Source organism: Panthera pardus, unplaced genomic scaffold (genome assembly GCF_024362965.1).
Source record: "Panthera pardus isolate Hobbes unplaced genomic scaffold, ASM2436296v1 HiC_scaffold_1, whole genome shotgun sequence".
In the NCBI taxonomy this organism is placed as follows: Eukaryota; Metazoa; Chordata; class Mammalia; order Carnivora; family Felidae; genus Panthera; species Panthera pardus.
Window position 1 is genome coordinate 84,614,822 of NW_026526654.1, and position 18,923 is coordinate 84,633,744.

At 47.4% G+C, this 18,923-nt stretch overlaps 1 protein-coding gene across 1 annotated transcript; it reads left to right on the plus strand.

Annotated features, from left to right (window-relative positions):
* The first annotated feature begins 2,142 nt into the window (after positions 1–2,142).
* Positions 2,143–5,530, plus strand: GPR12 (G protein-coupled receptor 12). Its single transcript, XM_019447909.2, has 2 exons — positions 2,143–2,409; positions 3,206–5,530. The coding sequence occupies exon 2, from the start codon at positions 3,221–3,223 to the stop codon at positions 4,223–4,225; it is 1,005 nt and encodes a 334-aa protein (XP_019303454.1). The 5' UTR covers positions 2,143–2,409; positions 3,206–3,220; the 3' UTR covers positions 4,226–5,530.
* Positions 5,531–18,923: the final 13,393 nt, after the last annotated feature.

An 18,923-nucleotide genomic window follows, 5' to 3' on the forward strand; every position in this document is an offset into this window, starting at 1 on the left:
CCCTGAATTCAAGATCTCGCTGTGGGGAAACACACCCACCTCATTACCTTTTCTCTTCCCAACGCTTGCTTCTCCCCCGCCCCCCACAACTCCCAAACACACTAAAGAGGGAATGAATGCCACTCCTGTCCGCTCTGTAGGGCAGGGACTGTCTCCGTGTGATCGACCAGAACAGTGTCTGGCTAGCCCTGTGCGTTAGCCTTCCCCGAACTGCGGTGTGGATGCGAGGCTCCCAAATTGTGGCAGATAGTTTGAACCGCACCGTGCTGAAACTGTTGTGTATGCTTAAGCAGCTGGTTATCAACCCTTGATTCTAAAAGCGCTTTGATTCATCACATAGAAATTGACAGGAAGATATACATCCCTTCATTACAGCATTTGCTGCCCGACATTATTGTTCCTTTTTATGTGTCTGTCACCAGCACGAGATACATGCTTGTGAGTAGGGAGATCACATCTTAGTGAATCTGCGCCCAGCAATTAGCATGGCTCTTGGCAGGTACAGGTGTCTGATGCCTCCCACCAGGTACAAGCAGTTCCTTTTTTTTTTTAATGTTTATTTTTTTAGAGAGGGAGATTGGGGACACAAGCAGGGCGGAGGGGCAGAGAAAGGAGGGAGAAAATCCCAAGCAGGCTCCACGCTGTCAGCACAGAGCCCAATGCGGGGCTCGGTCCTACGAACCGTGAGATCGCCACCTGAGCCGAAACCAAGAGTCGGATGCTTAACCGACTGAGCCACCCAGGTGCCCCAGGAGTTCTACAAACTCCATAGAACCTTGTGTTTCCAAGGGGAGTACGTGGACCAGGAACATTGGGCTCTCCGGGACAGAGGATTGCAAACGAAGAATCTGGGCCCCACCGCAGAACTGCTGATTTGTAGCTGAGAACCGGCATGTAGGGAGAGACAGGGTGATCTTGAAGAGGCCAGAGCTCATGGATGGGGGAAAGGGAGGAAAAGGGAGAAGAGGAAGTCAAGGGCAGGTGAATCTGCAGGGCTGGGATAAGAAATGACAGTGAGCACCGGAGAGAGGCAGGATGGCCAGAGGATGATGTCCCTGTAGGCAGGAGTTGTAGGGTCCCATGCTCCGCGGACTATCTCTGTTCACACAGGACCCTTACCGCGCGGTGGAGAAAGGCAGTCAGGAAACCTTCACTGTTGAAAGGGGAAAAAAATAATAATAAATAAAAACAAACAAACAAAAACAGAATATCCAGCCTTGTTTTCTCCCATCTTTAAGCTGGGAGTTCACTTTTAAATTTAAGATCTGCTAGGCGCTCTAGGTTTTGCAGCCAGAGGAGACATGAGCTCATAAGAGCAGACGGCTATCAGGTTCTTAATCTTAGAACCTACCGATGTGTTGAAATGAAAAAAATAAATTAACACTGCCACTCCAGGACCCAGATGAATGGGTTTCGGCCAGCATCTGCAGGAAGCTTCTGCAGGAATTCAGTAGACGATTTCTATTTGAAAACAGCTCAAGGAGCACTTCATAAGTGCGATTTGATGAGAATGATGATTCACAGAAGAGCACCTCACATGCGGTTAAGCAAATGTGCCCCGGGGCACAGTCATAATGCACCAGGTCTAACACACACCTGAGGAAAGGAACCCTTTGGGGATCCGGATGCAGTGTGGTCAACGGCAACTCTAAACTAGCTGGCCAATCATGTTGCTGCTTGAAGGATCAGCCTCCCTAACCTGCCCTCCGTGGATCCCAAACGCTACTCCTGAATACCACCCTAAGCCATCCTTTGGGCCATGAACGTGGCAGTTTAGGCAAAGGCGTGGAGAAGCGGGGCCCGGGAGACTGCGACTCCCCGGGGAGACCTCAGGAACGGAATAAATAGGTCACCGGGCTCCCGGGCAGTGCTCCTTTGCCCGTCACCCGGTGCAAGCCCCAGACGGCCAGCTGGGGTGGGGTGCGGGGGCAGCGGGCCGGGAAGGCGAGCGTGCAAGTCGCGGCCTCCGGGTCCTCTCCTTCCCGGAGGGGGTCGGGGCGGGGCGGGGGGGGGGGGGGGCTGCAGCCGCGCGCGCTCCGCCGTCGCCTGCAGGTGCGCGCCGAGCCTTGGGGGCGCGCGCCGGGCTCCCGGGGCTCCCGCGGGCGGGCGGCGGGGCGCGCACCGGCGGGCGCGGGCGCAGGGGCGGGGGCGCGCGCGCGGGGAGCGTGTGGGCCGGGCGGGCGCGCGGCGGGGAGAGCCGGGCACGCGAGCCGAGCCCGCCGCTCACCTGCCGCCCGCAGCTCACCTGGCGCGGAGCGCGCGCCCCGCGCGCCCCCCCCCCCCCACCCGCCCACTCCCGGGCGCGGCCACCGCCCCTCGCCGCCGCGGGCCCCGCCGCGGGCATGCGACAGGAGTAGCCCGCGCGCTTCGGAAGCACCGGAGGAGCCCCCTCGGCCTGGTCGCGCCAAGGTGACCCCCTCGATGACCCCCCGCCCCCGTGGGCCGCCTGTCCCGGCGCCCTGCCCGTCCCCGCGCGTCCTCCGCCCGTCCCCGCCGCCGGGGGAGGGGGGGAGCGGCGGCAGGTGCATGGGCGTGTGTCTGTCTGTGTCCACACTCCCATTGCACACACCTGCCTTTTGTGACCCTGGCCCGACTGCCCCGTGCGCACGGGGGGCGGCTGGGACCCCTCTTTGTTCTGGCTTGGGGAGGGGGGTGAGTGTGTGCACGCGCGCGAGGGTTTTTTTTTTTGTTTTTTTGTTTTTTTTGGTTTTGGTTTGATTTTTTTGGAGCGGGGAGGGGGAGTTCGATGGAAATGGGCGATTGAAATGTTCCATCGAGGATGGCGGCCCCCGGCTCGCGACCTGTGGCTGCGGCGCGGCTGCCCCGGCAGCAGCCCAGAGGTGGCACGGGGGTTCGGTTCCAGCATGCAGGACGTGGTTTTCAGCTGTGCGTTGCCCGCACTTTAGCAACCGGTCCGCCGCGGCTCCTTGTGTGCCTGCCTCGCTCACGCTCGTGTTTCCAAGTCCGATCTCGTGTCGTCCCCAGCGCCCACAGGCATCTGTGGTCGCGGGTCCTCAGCCGGCGAGACTTTGCCCTTTGTTTTGTTCCGTGACACTTTCGAGTTGGTGAAGCGTGTGGCATTTGATGGCGGTGTCTGAGCAGGGGCTGGCTTTCTGTGTGTGTGTGTGTGTGTGTGTGTTTTGCATGATCTTGGATTGTCCCCCTGCTGTGTCTCAACATTAAAAAGCCTGTCTTTTCGTTGAAGAGGACGGGGGTTAAAATGAATGAAGACCTGAAGGTCAATTTAAGCGGGCTGCCTCGGGATTATTTAGATGCTGGCGCTGCGGAGAACGTCTCGGCTGCCGTCTCCTCCCAGGTTCCTGTTGTCGAGCCGGAGCCAGAGCTGGTTGTCAACCCTTGGGACATTGTCTTGTGTACCTCAGGAACCCTCATCTCCTGTGAAAATGCCATTGTGGTCCTTATCATCTTCCATAACCCCAGCCTGCGAGCACCCATGTTCCTGCTCATAGGCAGCCTGGCTCTGGCAGACTTACTGGCCGGCGTCGGACTCATCATCAATTTTGTTTTTGCCTACCTGCTTCAGTCAGAAGCCACCAAGCTGGTCACAATCGGGCTCATTGTCGCCTCTTTCTCTGCCTCTGTCTGCAGCTTGCTGGCTATCACTGTTGACCGCTACCTTTCCCTGTATTACGCGCTGACGTACCACTCGGAGAGGACGGTCACGTTCACCTATGTCATGCTCGTCATGCTCTGGGGGACCTCCATCTGCCTGGGACTGCTGCCCGTCATGGGCTGGAACTGCCTCAGAGACGAGTCCACCTGCAGCGTGGTCAGACCTCTCACCAAGAACAACGCGGCCATCCTCTCCGTCTCCTTCCTCTTCATGTTCGCGCTCATGCTCCAGCTCTATATCCAGATCTGCAAGATCGTGATGCGGCACGCCCATCAGATCGCCCTGCAGCATCACTTCCTGGCCACCTCCCACTACGTGACCACCCGGAAAGGCGTCTCCACCCTGGCCATCATTCTGGGGACCTTCGCTGCTTGCTGGATGCCTTTCACGCTCTACTCCTTGATAGCTGATTACACCTACCCCTCCATGTACACCTATGCCACCCTCCTGCCGGCCACCTACAACTCCATCATCAACCCTGTCATATATGCTTTCAGAAACCAAGAGATCCAGAAAGCCCTCTGTCTCATTTGCTGCGGCTGCATCCCGTCCAGTCTCTCCCAGAGAGCGCGGTCCCCCAGCGACGTGTAGCAGCCTCCCCCTCAGGGGACACACGGCGCACTAAAGTCTGCATTTACCAAGCACTTTCACTGCCCGGCCCAATGGTTGAGATCCTGTCCTTAACTTCTTTCGACCGGATTTTTCTCTCCAGCCGCAGGAGCACCCAGCATTTCTGAAGCATTCGTTTAGATGAGTTAAGTGATCGAAGCGGAAATAATGTTGCCAGTGTCTTCGCCCTTTAAAAAAAAAAATAAATAAATAAATGATTATTTTGTTTTGTTGAGAGGCAGGGATTTTTGTTTTCTGTTGTATTTGGAGGATTGGTAGCGGGTGGGAAAGAAAGTGTGTGCTGTGGCCATGATGTTATCAAAAGTAAACTGGTCCTGGAGTGTTTACTTGGACTCTACAATAAAATTGAATTATTGCGATCAATGGAGGAGCAGTGACTTTTTCCAGATTTTTTTTTTTTTTAATGTCAAGGTAGATTTTCAACGCTGCATGTATGTAACTGAAGATGATCTCTTTCGAGCCAACACAAATAGTTCACGTGATTCTGTTTGGAAGAGACCCGGTTTTATTAACGTGAACTCAGTGATCAGTGACCAACACGGAAACCGTGTACCCATTCTTGTTCATTCTTTCTTTACTTGGAGCAATTACTGTTCACAAGAATTACTTTGGTATTTCTGTGAATGTTGTGACTTTCTGCAAGGTTGCCTGTGTTAGCTAGACCACTAGTTTCAAATGTTGCCGTGTAAATCCAGAATCAAATGAGTCCGCTTTCAATATAGGTTTTCAATGTGTCTCTAAAACGAATTCTGAAAATTGTCTTGATTTGCATATGAAGTAGGATTGATTAGACCGGCCATTGTAGTTTCTTAAACCACAGTCTGATTGTTTTCAGGGAACAAAAGAAAAAATTTAGTAACATCTATTAAAAGTAGGTTACGTTTATTGGAGAATATTCTGAAAAATAAAGCAATGGGAAGCTATCGCGAAATATGAAAACATCACGTTTCCTATCTCTCTATATCTAAGAATGTATTAATAGTCCTGATTGAGACGAATAGCATTAAATCTTGTAGATCAAATATTTCTGGTTCATACTGTCTGTGTTACAAAGTGCATTTGAAACAGGTGGTCTCCTATTTTAACGATTAAGTTGGCGAGTGCATATAAACCACGCGTATCTGACGGTGATATCTGTAAGCTACCCTCTGTAAGTTCACCAGCGGAGTGACCATGTGGCTGTTCGTGAGAAGCTAACTTTGAATTCCTTTTCCTTCTTTTCACCAAAAAAACAACTTAAACGCAATAAAATCTGCATTGCCTGTTCCCAGAGAGCAAAGATTTTTGTCAAGAAATAACACAGAAGACTCGGTTTTAAACACATTGCAAAATTGTTGTCTGAGCGCCATTTCCTTTAGTCAGACAGATGTTTTAGACACACATACCTTCCCTCCATTTGCCGTGGATTCGTAGTGGTGCCTGTACAATCAACGAAAGGTTTCGGGACGGGATGTCAACCAAGCCCATTCGGATGGTGGCAAGACCAGTATTTCAGGGTCCGTGGGGGAATCACTGGTAATAAATTCACCTCATCGGTTTGTCCCAAACGTTATGCCCGTGGTGGTCTCGGGGCCGTTCTGTCAGCCTGCATACTGATGTCCCTCTCGCCTTCGTATGTAGCACAAGGGTGAATCAATCCCATACTCGAATCTGGGTCTCCTCCCCTAGGTTACTTGCGGAAGCGGGAGAGTGAAATATCTCAGAAGCGGGACTTTTAATCCATGTCACCATATGACCAATCTAATCAACCTGATGCCTTTAAAAAATTCCTTTTGAACGTTTGATGGAGTTGGTGGATGGGACGTGATGGGTCTGTTCGTTTTTTAATGACGGAAAACTAGACAGCGTCCCCTTGTGAGAAATGACTAAGGTGAGTTGGTTTTGACATGTGCGGGCAAAGACTCATAATGAGGTTTAAAGCAATAAATGCTGCCTTTCTAGAAATGGTGGTCCACTTGGATATCTCTAATAGTAGGAATCTTAGCGATAATGACCGTGCTGTTTCTCTCTGCACGTTCTGTGCCAGGGTCCCTGCCGGATGCTGTCCCTGCTTTGTTGCTGGATTCACTAAAATACACTTACAGGTAAGAAAATTAACGTGAAGAGAAGCTAACCAACTTCTCTGAGGTCACAGAGCTCCAGGGTAGAGCCAGGTTTTTCCCAAAGCCAACGCCTGACCCCTTCCCTGCACCAGGCTGCCTGTGATCCCTCACTGGACATGAGAGCTGAGCGAAATGATTGAGGACATGTTACTGTCACTAAGTTTTACTTCTACAATTAAGACAAAGCCTCCTGTTTAAAGTTGTAAGTGGTGTGGGGCGCCTGGATGGCTCTGTCGGTTGAGCGTCCGACTTCGGCTCAGGTCACGATCTCGTGGTTGATGAGTCCGAGCCTCGCGTCGGGCTCTGTGCGGACAGCTCGGAGCCTGGAGCCTGTTTCAGATTCTGTGTCTCCCTCTCTCTCTGCCCCTTCTCCACTCATGCTCCGTCTCTCTCTCTCCCTCTCTCTCTCTCCCCCTCCCCCACTCGCACTCTCTCCTCTCTCAAAATAAATGAATAAATTTTAAAAAAATAAATAAAGTAAAAAACTAAACACTTTTGGGGTGGCTGGGTGGCTCAGTTAATCATACAACTCTTGGTTTCAGCTCAGGTCATGATCTCACAGTTTGTGAGTTTGAACCCCACATCAGGCTCCACATTGGCAGTGTGGAGCCTGCTTGGGATTCCCTCTCTCTCCCCTTCTCTCTCTCTCCCCTTGCCCCTCTCTGTCTCTCTCTCTGTCTCTCTGTCTCTCTCTCTCTCACACACACACACACACACACACTCTCTCTCTCTCAAATAAACTTGAAAAAAACATTTTTAAATATATATACTTTATATATGTATATTATACACACACACACACACATATACCTTAAAGGTGTTTATTCTTGTCAGAAGTTGATAGATAACTAGTCCATGTTCAATGGACATGAACTTTGAACTTTTCCTAGGATTTCTCTGTGTCTTGTAAATATCTATACATATATTTTCCATGTTAGGATTCTCACTTTTTAATCATTGAGTCTTTTTTTTTCAACGTTTTTTATTTTTATTTTTGGGACAGAGAGAGACAGAGCATGAACGGGGGAGGGGCAGAGAGAGAGGGAGACACAGAATCGGAAACAGGCTCCAGGCTCCGAGCCATCAGCCCAGAGCCTGACGCGGGGCTCGAACTCACAGACCGCGAGGATTCTCACTTTTTAAAATCCCAATTACCATTATCTTAAGGTAATTCTTTCAGAATGTTATGTATCTCTGCAGTATGTTTCCAGATGCATGTAGGAGCATACCCGAAACTCTGCATGTTTACACACACAGCAGTAGCAACAAAGATTTGTTCTCACCGCCATGTTTTCCAAAAAGGACACTTTTCTCTATGACATATGTGGTTCATGTACATGCATGAATTCACCTTGAGATAAGTGAGGTGGAAACTTTGATTCTCTGTGTTCTACAATTCAGCTAAACTCACCCCACAGCAACCTTTCTCTAGCCAGAGACATTCAAAAATATCTCGTCTTCGTTTTGATATTTATCTGTAAACTTTTGTTACTTTTTAACGCCAAAAATACGATTAATGTTAACTGTTACCAACGGTCATTACCACCGTTGTCCTTCCTTTCAGCCCAAGGAGGTGCGAATATTTTTTTATCCAACGGAAGAATGTCCAAGTCCATAGTTGAAGTGGATTTTAATATATAACTTCAATATGTCCACAGTATAAAATATTTACAGAAGAACTCCGGGAAATTTTTATCACTGGAATTCAAATGGTAACATCAAGCAGCCGTGAACAAACTTTCAACTGGAAATAAGCGTGGAGCAGAAAGGAAAACATTGACTGCGTCACAGATTTCCTGGCAGGTGAGGGTTTGAATAGACAATTACAGGCAGAATATTTTAAAAGGTAAAAGGACATCTTTCCAACATTCTCTGAAAGGCTTGGATTTGCGTTTCTCACCAGACGGCATACTTGGAATCTATGGGATTCTTGCTTGGGTTGGGGGAAGATACCATAAGCCTTTCACATGAGGTGGATATTGACCCGTCTTTCCCAGACATCGTGGTCCCTGGGCTACAACATGAAGGAACATTGGTTCTGACGCAACTATATATCCTTACTCCTTCCAGGATGTTTTGGAACCAAATTTAGTCTCGGATACTGTAGAATCTAACCATTGGAAGACAAGGTACAGAGTACCATGTTGAATATTGACTCTGCATCATCTAAGTCCAAGTATCTTTGGAAACTAAAATTCCACCCTCTCCCTCGCTGCTTAGCAGTGTCTGAATATCCCTAATCTGTCTTTCTTATTACATGCAAATTCTATTTATCTTGGCTCAGCCCCTGGAGATACAGCGAATGCCCCCGCCACAGTGAACGTTCATCTATTGCAAACACTGATCAAACAATAGAGTTCTCTTCTTCTCAAATACAACTATCCCGATTACTTAAAGCATTTTTTTCTCTGATTTATTTTATTTTCCATCTTTTTGACTATTTCGCTGATCTTTTCTTCCATATCTACCGTTCCTCCCCGTACCTCAAGCTGGGAGACAGTAACCTGCTAAACGTAGAGCTCCCTAGAGCAGAAATGAGGGTCTGCTGTGTAGCAATGTGCTTTCCAGTGTGGGCCCAACCAGCAGAAGCAGCAGTCTCCTGGAAAGGTGTTAAAAATGCAGAGTCTCAGGCCTCACCTTAAGCCTACTGACTCAGAAACTTGGGGTGGGAGACCCTGCCATCTTTTCACAAGCCCTCCAGATCATTCTGATGCACTCTTGAGTTTGAGTAGCGCGTTGTGTAGCTAACTGAATCCTGACCTACTAGTGTAATATTTTTTTAAAAAGGTTTAAAAAAAATTTTTTTAATTTTTATTTATTTTTGAGAGGGGGGGGGAGGGGCATTGAGAGGGAGACGCAGAATCCGAAGCAGGCTCCAGGCTCCGAGCTGTCAGCACAGAGCCCGACACGAGGCTCGAACCCACGAACCGCGAGATCATGACCTGAGCCAAAGTCGGACGCTTAACCGACGGAGCCACCCAGGCGCCCCCCCCCCACCAAAACGATTTTTTTTAAAGTATGGTTGACACACAATGTTACATTAGTTTCAGGTGCACAAGAGACTGATCAGACATCTCTGTGCTAGGCTATACTCACCGCAAGTGTCGCTGTCCCATCTGTCACCATACAGTGCTATTACAATACCACTGATTATGTTCCCCGTGCTGTGGCTTATCTACTCCATCTGGAAGCGTGTACTTCCCACTTTCCTTCACCCATTTGGCCCATCCCCCCACCCCCTTCCCCTGGGGCAACCATCGGTTTTCTGTATTCATGGGTCTGATTCTGCTTTGTGTTCGTTCATCCACTTGTTTCTAACCCAACATAATACTGGCATTAATACCTCGGCAAAACCGGGACCTCTCAGCCCTTTCTACCCGTGCCGTGCACTCCTCATGCTATCCTCTGACAGATGACTCCGGCGTGGGGGGGTAGGGTACAGTGCATGGACTGTTCTCGTACGTGGGTGCGTTTTCACCGCGAATGTGGGTGGTCTTCCAGTGAAAATCTAGTGATTTCTGAAACACCCGAATCCAGAGGTTATGACTAAAGCCATGGGGAAGACTGGTCTTGCTGACCCAGGAGCCACTGCTGAAAGCGGCAGGCTGCGCCCAGTGGCCCCTGCGCCCCACGAGTGTCGTCCTCCCACAGCAAGTGCGCCACAGAGACAAGGGCTTCCTCTCCCACCTCATCTCCACCCAGCACACTTAATGCAAAGAGAACACTAACTCGGTGAAAACCAGAGGCCACTGGGGGCCCCAGGGCAGCCCATTTGAGGTCACTCTTATTCAAAAGGTCATTGTTTCAGGCCTGGAACGGTTGATGAATCCTGGGAGTTCTTTCTACACAGTGTATTTCTTTCTCTCTTTCTTTTTAATTTTTTTAATGTTTATTTATTAAAAAAAATTTTTTTAACATGTATTTAGTTTTGAGAGAGAGAGAGAGAGACAGAGTGTGAGCAGGGGAGGGGCAGAGAGAGAGGGAGTCTGAAGCAGACTCCAGGCCCCGAGCTGTCAGCACGGAGCCTGACGGCGGGGCTCGAACTCACGAACTGTGACATCATGACCTGAGCTGAAATCTGACCCCCAGCTGACTGAGTCCCCGAGGCGCCCCTCTATGAAGTGTATTCCAAAGCTGAATTCACCCTACCCAGCCTTAGTGCAAATATAGTTTCCACTTTTCACACCCTTCCACCTAGTTACGAGCTGGTTCTTACGGACCTATTTCAGGAGGCACCACTGGTCCGAAGAGGTTTCAGCAAGAAAACCTACGGGCCTCCGGGTACCCGCCTCGACCTGCAGACCTGACAGAGTGACATCGATTAAATAGGCCGTGTTGACAATACATTTCTTTCCTACTGGAGTGAAAATTTTCAATTTAACAATTTCATTGTTTTTTTTTTTTTAATTTTTCGAACGTTTATTTATTTTTAAGACAGAGAGAGACAGAGCATGAACGGGAGAGGGGCAGAGAGAGAGGGAGACACAGAATCGGAAACAGGCCCCAGGCTCCGAGCCGTCAGCCCAGAGCCTGACGCAGGGCTCGAACTCACGGACCGCGAGATCCTGACCTGAGCCGAAGTTGGACGCTTAACCGACTGAGCCACCCAGGCGCCCCAACAATTTCATTGTTAATTGCAAGCAGAAAAGACGTCAACCAATAGTTGCATGGCCTTCATTAATAAAGAGATCAGGAACACGGGCTCTGGACACAGACACCTGGATTCATGTCGCCTCCCTGTCACTTCCTACTGGAGGGCATTGGCTGTGCTCCTTCACCTCTCTGAAGCTGCCTGTCCTGACTCTCTAAGACGTGTGTGAGTCAAGACCCACTTCCCGGTGCTGGATGACAGCATGTGAAAGGTTTAATATGGGGCTTGGTACGAACCTACTTGGATGTTACTTTTCATTAGTATTTTTATTACTCCTGCTAATACAAGTTCCACCATTTAGTTAGCTAAGTACCGAGCTAAAAGCTTTACACATTGCATTAAATCACATCGTCGTGTGATCTTTTCAGCAACGCTATACATCATGTATTGATGTTCTCCATCACAAGCAAGGAAACTGATGCACAGAGAGGGTGAGTGATTTGCCTCAAGTCACACAGCCTTTGTGGGGGTCACTGTGCTAGGAACTGTGCACGCGTAGAAATGGGCAGCACCTGCTAAGAAGTGCCCAGTCAGATGAGCCAAGAGTGGCCTGTGCATGAGCAGTTCAGGTGACTCCGAAGGTGGCCTGGGTTCAGTGTCAGAGGAGTGCCAAACAGATACCTAACGTTCTGGAGTGTAGACAGTCTTCACGAGAACAGCTGGATGCCAATAGGTCCCGAAGGGCAGGCTGGACCTAGTTAAGTGTAAAGATAACACAGGGTTCTCTGAAAGGAATAACCACGATGGATTCCAAGGAGTGAAGTGGAAATAATTTGGTACAGAATTTCTTTTAATGACATTTCATTCAAGGGCCAATTCCTGGAAAATTTTCTGAAAACGGCACTGAAACGAACTTCAGCATGATCAACAAAAGCTCGCATTTAGGTGCTTTGTAAACCTTGTAAACGCCAGATTTTTAAAAATTTATGTTTATTGACATCCATAAAATGTCTGTTCAGGAAAAGAGCTGAGCAACCACAAGTTTGCATTTGTAAACATATGCATTTGCATGAATAAAAAATTCTTTAGAAAGATTTATTTTTAAAACAAGGCAGCTAATTTACATGCAGACTCTTCAAACATAAACATAGCACAGGTTTTTTGTTTTTTTTTTAATTTTTACGTGGGTCCTTTGGATATCTCAGGAGGCATAGAGTTCATGTTCTCAAGCTGGAGAGGACCTCACTTCACTGACATTGAAGTGACGCAGGCTGACATCCCAAGGTCATTGCCTTGGAAGTGGCAGGCCCAGAATGAGAAGCCAGAATCGTGATTCCTCGTCCAGGACTCCATTCTGGGGCAGATGTTCACGGACAAGGAAAAGCTTCATATGTGAAAAGCATTGCCTAGTGTTCCCTCCTGTGACGGAATAATTTGCTGTTACCACCGACTATTAGAAATTACAGCGATAATTTGAGGAGTGATCATTGCTATAAAGGCTAACGCTTTCTGAGCGCTCTGTCCCAGGCACCATTTTAAGGGCTTTACGTGTATCGACTTACTGGCTCTTCACATCTTCAAGGTAGTATTTGAAAACATAAAATCTAGCCTTCATGAAGGGGTTGTTCACAAATGCAAACCGGGAGCAAGTCTCAGGACCCTTCTTCTCTGTCCCCTAATCCTGTGTCCCATGTATCCTGGAGCTTAACACACTTCTGGGCCAACCTTCTCCAACAGTTGACTGGCTTAATAAGCGGTGTTGCAGTTCAGAAGCCGTTGCATTTTCAATACGGATTGTAAGCTATTTGCACATGCAAAATATCAGCACACAAGGTGACAAATACACTAATCCCTGTGACTCTTTGTCACATGAAAGCTGGCAAGTTTTATAAAGGGATATGCAGAGGTCCGAACCTGTTCCCATCCTGCCAGAAAGTGGGCAGCCAATGGCAGACGGCACAGCGTGCTTTTCCGGTCTGACAAGGGGCAAAGAAATCCCACACGTGACAAGTGGGGTGACAGGCTTCTGGAAATCCTAATGATACAACTATTATTAAAAGTGATAGCGGGGCACCTGGGTGGCTCAGTTGATTGAGCGTCCGACTCCTGATTTCGGCTCAAGTCACGATCCCAGGGCGGTGGGATTGAGTCCCATGTTGGGTTCCACATTGAGTGCGGAGCCTGCTTAAGATTCTCCCTCTCTCTCTCTCTCCCTCTGCCCCTCTCCCCCTGCTCGCACTCACCATCTCTGTCTATAAAAATAAAAAATAAATAAAAAATAAAAGTGATATGAAATAACGAAATTTATTGGGTTATTCTTGTTCCAGCCACCGCACTGGGCACTTTACGTAAATTAGCTCTTTACAAATGACTCAGCAACACGCAGGCACTTCTATTCTTTCTATTTCATGGGGGAGGAAATTAAAGATTGAGACGCTAAGTCATGTGTCCAAGATCCTCCACCTGTGAGGCGGGCGGGTCTGTCCGACACCACAACCCCCTCTTAACCACCAGACACCCTTCTTTTCCATCTGTCTTGAGCACCAGCCCGGGGGTCTGTCCTTGACAGGTCTGTCTACGTGATGCCAAAGGCAATTGCTAGAAGACAGGGAATTTCATAATTTCTTGGTGGCCACACCTCGAACTACAAGACCGTCTTCTGCCACACGCTGGAAGAAGGTTCCTTGTCTCTGCTTGAACACCGGGACACAACTTAAATGGAAAGCGTTAAATGTTTGCACAGAGGGTGGCCCTCCCTCCCGGCTTCCACCCTACCACTCTACTGCACGGGGCGGGGGGGGGGGGGGGGGGCAGCTGGCCCTTTAAATACGAAAGTAATTCGTGAGCCTCAATAATTTTTTCAAAGGAAGCCCAGAAGACATTTGAAATGACAGAATTAGAGTCAGCCTGAAGACACTCTCAAAATAAGCCAATCAACAAAAACGGGATTTTTTTTTTTTTTTTTTGTAAAGCAGGCAAGTTGCTTTGTTAGTTCTACCGAGGGGGAAAAACATACATGGTCTATTTTCCAGCCTGCCAAGTTTACAAGCTTTTTAAGAAGATGGCCCATATATTATATTTCATAAAAGATTTCACTGAAAAGGATGAATTTTGGCAGCCTATTTCAGCACAGCTGACTCACAGAACTTGAGATCCAAGAATAACAATCCTTACCACGAGCAACATCTAGTAAAGTGTACGTCAGTGGGGGGTGTGTGTGGGTGTGTGCACACACATGCATTAGCACACACTTATAATCCATGTGTTCTCGTTTAAGTTTTGTCAGTGAAAAACTGCTGAGGACATGTGAACTCAAGCTGGCTTTTTCTGCCAGAGATATGAAATAAAATAGTGGGAATAGGGCAAAACCTGCTCAAAAACACGTACTGTTTTTCCCAACACGGGTTGTATAGACTTTTAAAAGCATACAATTCAGGAATCAGTGTTATTTTTTAATTTCTCTTTTTAAAGTTTTTCACTGTAATTCCAGTATATAGCTAAATACAGTGTTCTCCGAATTTGGGGAGGGCAATATATTGATTCAACAGTTCTGTACATGATTCAGTGCTCATCACGACAAGCGTATCCTTAATCCCCATCACCGATTTCACCCATCCCCCCACCCACCTCCTCTCTGGTAACCCTCAGTTTATTCTCTATAGTTAAGAGTCTGTTTCTGGGTTTATCTCTCTTTTTTTACCCTTTGTTCATTTGTTTTGTTTCTTAAATTCCACACATGAGTGAGATCAGGTGGTAGTTGTCTTTTAGTGTGTTTTTTTAAAAATATTTATTCATTTTTGAGAGTGAGAGAGACAGAAGGTGAGCAGGGGAGGGGCAGAGAGAGAGGGAGACACAGAATCCGAAGCAGGCTCCAGGTTCCAAGCTGTCAGCGCAGAGCTCGACCCGGGGCTTGAACTCACGGACTGCAAGATCATGACCTGAGCTGACATCGGATGCTTAACCAACTGAGCCACCCAGGAGCCCCTAGTGCGTTATTGTTTAATGTCAATGTTTATTTATGTTGCATATTTTAGATGACATATTGTTACATATTTTACATTATGTAATTTAGTTGGTAAATGTTTAGTATAGAACTACCAAATTCAAATAGCTACTTATTTTAAAAGTTGTACCAGCTGTATTATTTATTTATTTTTATCCTCTAGAAAAACTCTGGAGCAGGGCTTTCTGATGGAACTTTCTCTGACTATGGAAATGTAGCCAATTCAGTAACTGCTAGTCTCCTGTGGTGATTGAGCATTTGACATATGACTCATGATACTGAGAAACTGAATTTTTTTAATGTTTATTTATTTTTGAGAGAGAGAGACAAAGACAGAGCGCAAGCTGGGGAGGGGCAGAGAGAGAGGGAGACACAGAATCCGAAGCAGGCTCCAGGCTCCGAGCTGTCAGCACAGAGCCCGACGCGGGGCTCGAACCCACGAACCGCGAGATCATGACCTGAGCCAAAATCGGACGCTTAACCGACTGAGCCACCGGGGCGCCCAGGTGCCCAACTGTTGACCTCAGCTCGGATCAGCCTGCTTCGGATTCTGTGTCTCCCTCTCTCTCTGACCCTCACCCCACTTACACACTGCCTCCCTCAAAAGAAATACAATAAAACATTAAAATAATTTTAATTCATTTACCCTTTAACTAATGAGCCTACTCGAGTACAAAGTTTCAGTCATACAAAATGAATAAATCCTAGAGATCTACCATACGGCAGAGAGCCTGGAGTTAACGATACTGTATTATGTACCTAAAAACCTGCTAAGAGAGTAAATCTCGTATTAAATATTTAAGAGGAAGGGGAGTGGGAAAAAGAAGAAGGAGGAGGAAAGGGAGGAGGAGGAGGAGAGGGAGGAGGGAAGGGGAGAGGAGAGGCAGGAGGAGGAGAATTCGGGAGGAAAACATCTGGAGGTAACGGGTAGATTTATGGCACAGATTGTGGTGGTAGTTTCACAGGTGTATGTTTATCTCCAAACACATCAAGTTATATGAATTAAGTATGCACAGGGTTTTGTATGTGGATCGTACCTCAATTAAATTGGTTTGAAGAAATGAATGAGTGAATGAACGAAATTCATTTTACCAATTCTAATAAGGTTTAAAGAATATATAAATATACAGAATATGAAACACATATATAATTCATTCATACAAATTATTTCTCCCCCCCCCCCCCGCCCCGCCGCCCCCACCAGGTGGGCAGGGCAGGAAGGATGGGAGAGAGTGACGATGAATTTTAGTGCTGTGGACTGTGGCTTCCGAAGGAACGATGACAGCATTCATGTGACTAGGTTGGAATCAGAAATCGTGCTGTCAGTCATGAAACCCCTGTGTTCCGGGGCTGGCGAGAGAGCTGGGACCAGAAGGTTCCTGCCTGCTGGTGACCGGGCTGGGGCACTGGACACTCGGCCAGTAAAAGAGTGACCGTCATACATACATTCCAGGCTTGCTCCCCAGATCACTGGCAATAAAGAGTCCATTTTCTTGATTCTAACAGAATACTTTCATCTTTGACATTGTGCATTTCCCTCCCCCACAACCACTGATGTCTGCGTAACCGAAGGAAAATGCAAGATAATTTACAGTAGTCTTCTTTCTGTAGAATTTTTCAGATATTGCTTTCCCTAGGGAATTTAATTCACTTTAATCCCAGCAGATGATTTCAGTGGGACGAGCTGCCCCTTCAAATGAAAGCAAACAGCCTAACCTCTGAGATGTGATTGCGCCTGAGCCCCAAGGGGACTCTTTTTCACAGTCATGCTAACTACCCACTACTTATGTGAAGGTGTTGTAATTAACTTTCATGCTGTTGCTTTTTTTAAAAAAATATTTTTAACGTTTATTCATTTTTGAGAGAGAGAGAGACAGAGTGCAAGCTGGGGAGGGGCAGAGAGAGAGAGGGAGACACAGAATCCGAAGCAGGCTCCAGGCCCTGAGCTGTCAGCACAGAGCCCGACATGGGGCTCCAACTCACCAACTGCGAGATCATGACCTGAGCCGAAGTTGGACGCTCAACCGACTGATGTTAATTTTTAAATGGCACAAGTCGCTCTTTGTCAAGCATCCCTATTGCGCTATGCTGAACTGAAAATGCGCAGTTTTCTAACTCATGTCGTAATAGCTTAGTTAAAAGCAAAACCGTTGTCTATGAGGTATGAATGATACATCAGCTTGGCTTCATAAAAAGCTGCCTATTTCTTCATATTGAATAGATACATGTATTGTTTGTAATTTACCTACATGTGCCGTTCAGAAACAGGAGCTCGCCTATCTCTAGAATGGGGAGGTTGACTCTAGAAGTTTAGGGTTTCAGCAAAGCAAAACCTTGAAAAGGTGACAAAATTTCATCTCATTACATTTGTGCAGAATCCTGATCCGATTAATTTTTGCATACTACATACTTTTAGAACGTACAAGAACGTGAAATAGACAAAGGCCACCCAGATTGAGCCACAGATGAAGCGGCCAAAAAATAAAATGTACATGTGTCTCAAAAAATGAACTCTGATCCTGCCTTTGAAGATTTTTGCTTGTTTGAGCACTAAGGTAGGTGGTTGATGCCTGCAGTAGGAGAGACCTGTCCAAATCCCAGAGTTCCCACTTTCTCATTGTGTCGCCGCAGGTAAGTCATTTCATTTCTTTTTTATCTTTTGAGAGAGAGACAGAGTGTGAGCAGGGGAGGGGCAGAGAGAGAGGGAGACACAGAATCAGAAACAAGGCTCCAGGCTCCAAGCTGTCAGCACAGAGCCCGACGCGGGGCTCGAGCTCACAGACCGCGAGATCATGACCTGAGCTGAAGTCGGACGCTTAACTGACTGAGCCACCCAGGGGCCCCTTATTTCTCTAAGCCTAAATGTCCTCTTGTGTAAGATGCCACCATAGAGAGCATGGATAGACCCAGCATCTCCATGTGGGTTCCAGAAGTGGAGCTATTTTGATGATGATGAACGAAAATTCTCCCTAGTGTCAACACAAGCACGGATCCCCTCACCTAAAGAAGTCAGACATTATTCCACAAATGGGTAAACAAAGCTTAGAGGAGTAAAGAAAGAGACATGTCTAACATCACAGCTCAAGGAAACGGAGTAGGGTTGGGACACCTTTGGCACAGGGCTCTTTGTGGGCGACCGTTCTCAGGTGATAGAGACGGGCCACTCAGATTTCAGCAAGACTCTTGCCACACAAAAGTGGAAATACTGGTTCATTACAGACACATCAGAAAATTCAGAGAAGCACGGGGGAAGACACATAAATCTATAACTCTTCTACGCATTGATAACCACTTGAGGTTGTAATGCATTTTCTTCCATTATTTATGAACGCTTCTCTAAAACCTCAGATCGCATTGTTACAAACGATGATAGCGAACACAGAGCCACGCAGAATGCTAAGTGCTTTACCTGCATTCTGTTTTACAGCATCGTTTTTTAAACACGCTGTTTTGTCCCTTGATATGCAGCGAACACATTTAGGTGTCACGTAATCCTTAACCACATGCTCTTCACTGACTCTATGGAATTATATATCAGATGGACACACTGCTGCTTATTTCCTTTCTGTGGACTATCCAGATCATTTGCAATTTTATTATTGGAAATATGCTTAAGGAATATTCCCGCATACACGTTCGCCCACACCTATGATGTTTCTTTAAAAATCCTAGAAGAGGGGCGCCTGGGTGGCTTAGTCCGTTAAGTGTCTGACTCTTGATTTTGGCTCAGGTCATGATCTCACGGTCCTGGGATAGAGCCTTGTGTAGAGTCCCGTCTCAGGCTCCGCACTGGGCAGGGAGCCTGCTTAAGATTCTCTCTCTCCCTCCCCCTCTGCCCCTTCCCTGCTCTCCCTCTCTTAAAAAAAAAAAAAAAGATCCTAGAAGAATTATTGTATCATATTTCCAAACTTCCTTCCAGATAACAATTTACAATCCTACCAGCAATGCATGCAAATGTTCTTC

Excerpts from the sequence above, each read along its gene's own strand:
- GPR12 (XM_019447909.2), top strand. The coding sequence starts at position 3,221 with ATGAATGAAGACCTGAAGGTCAATTTAAGCGGGCTGCCTCGGGATTAT.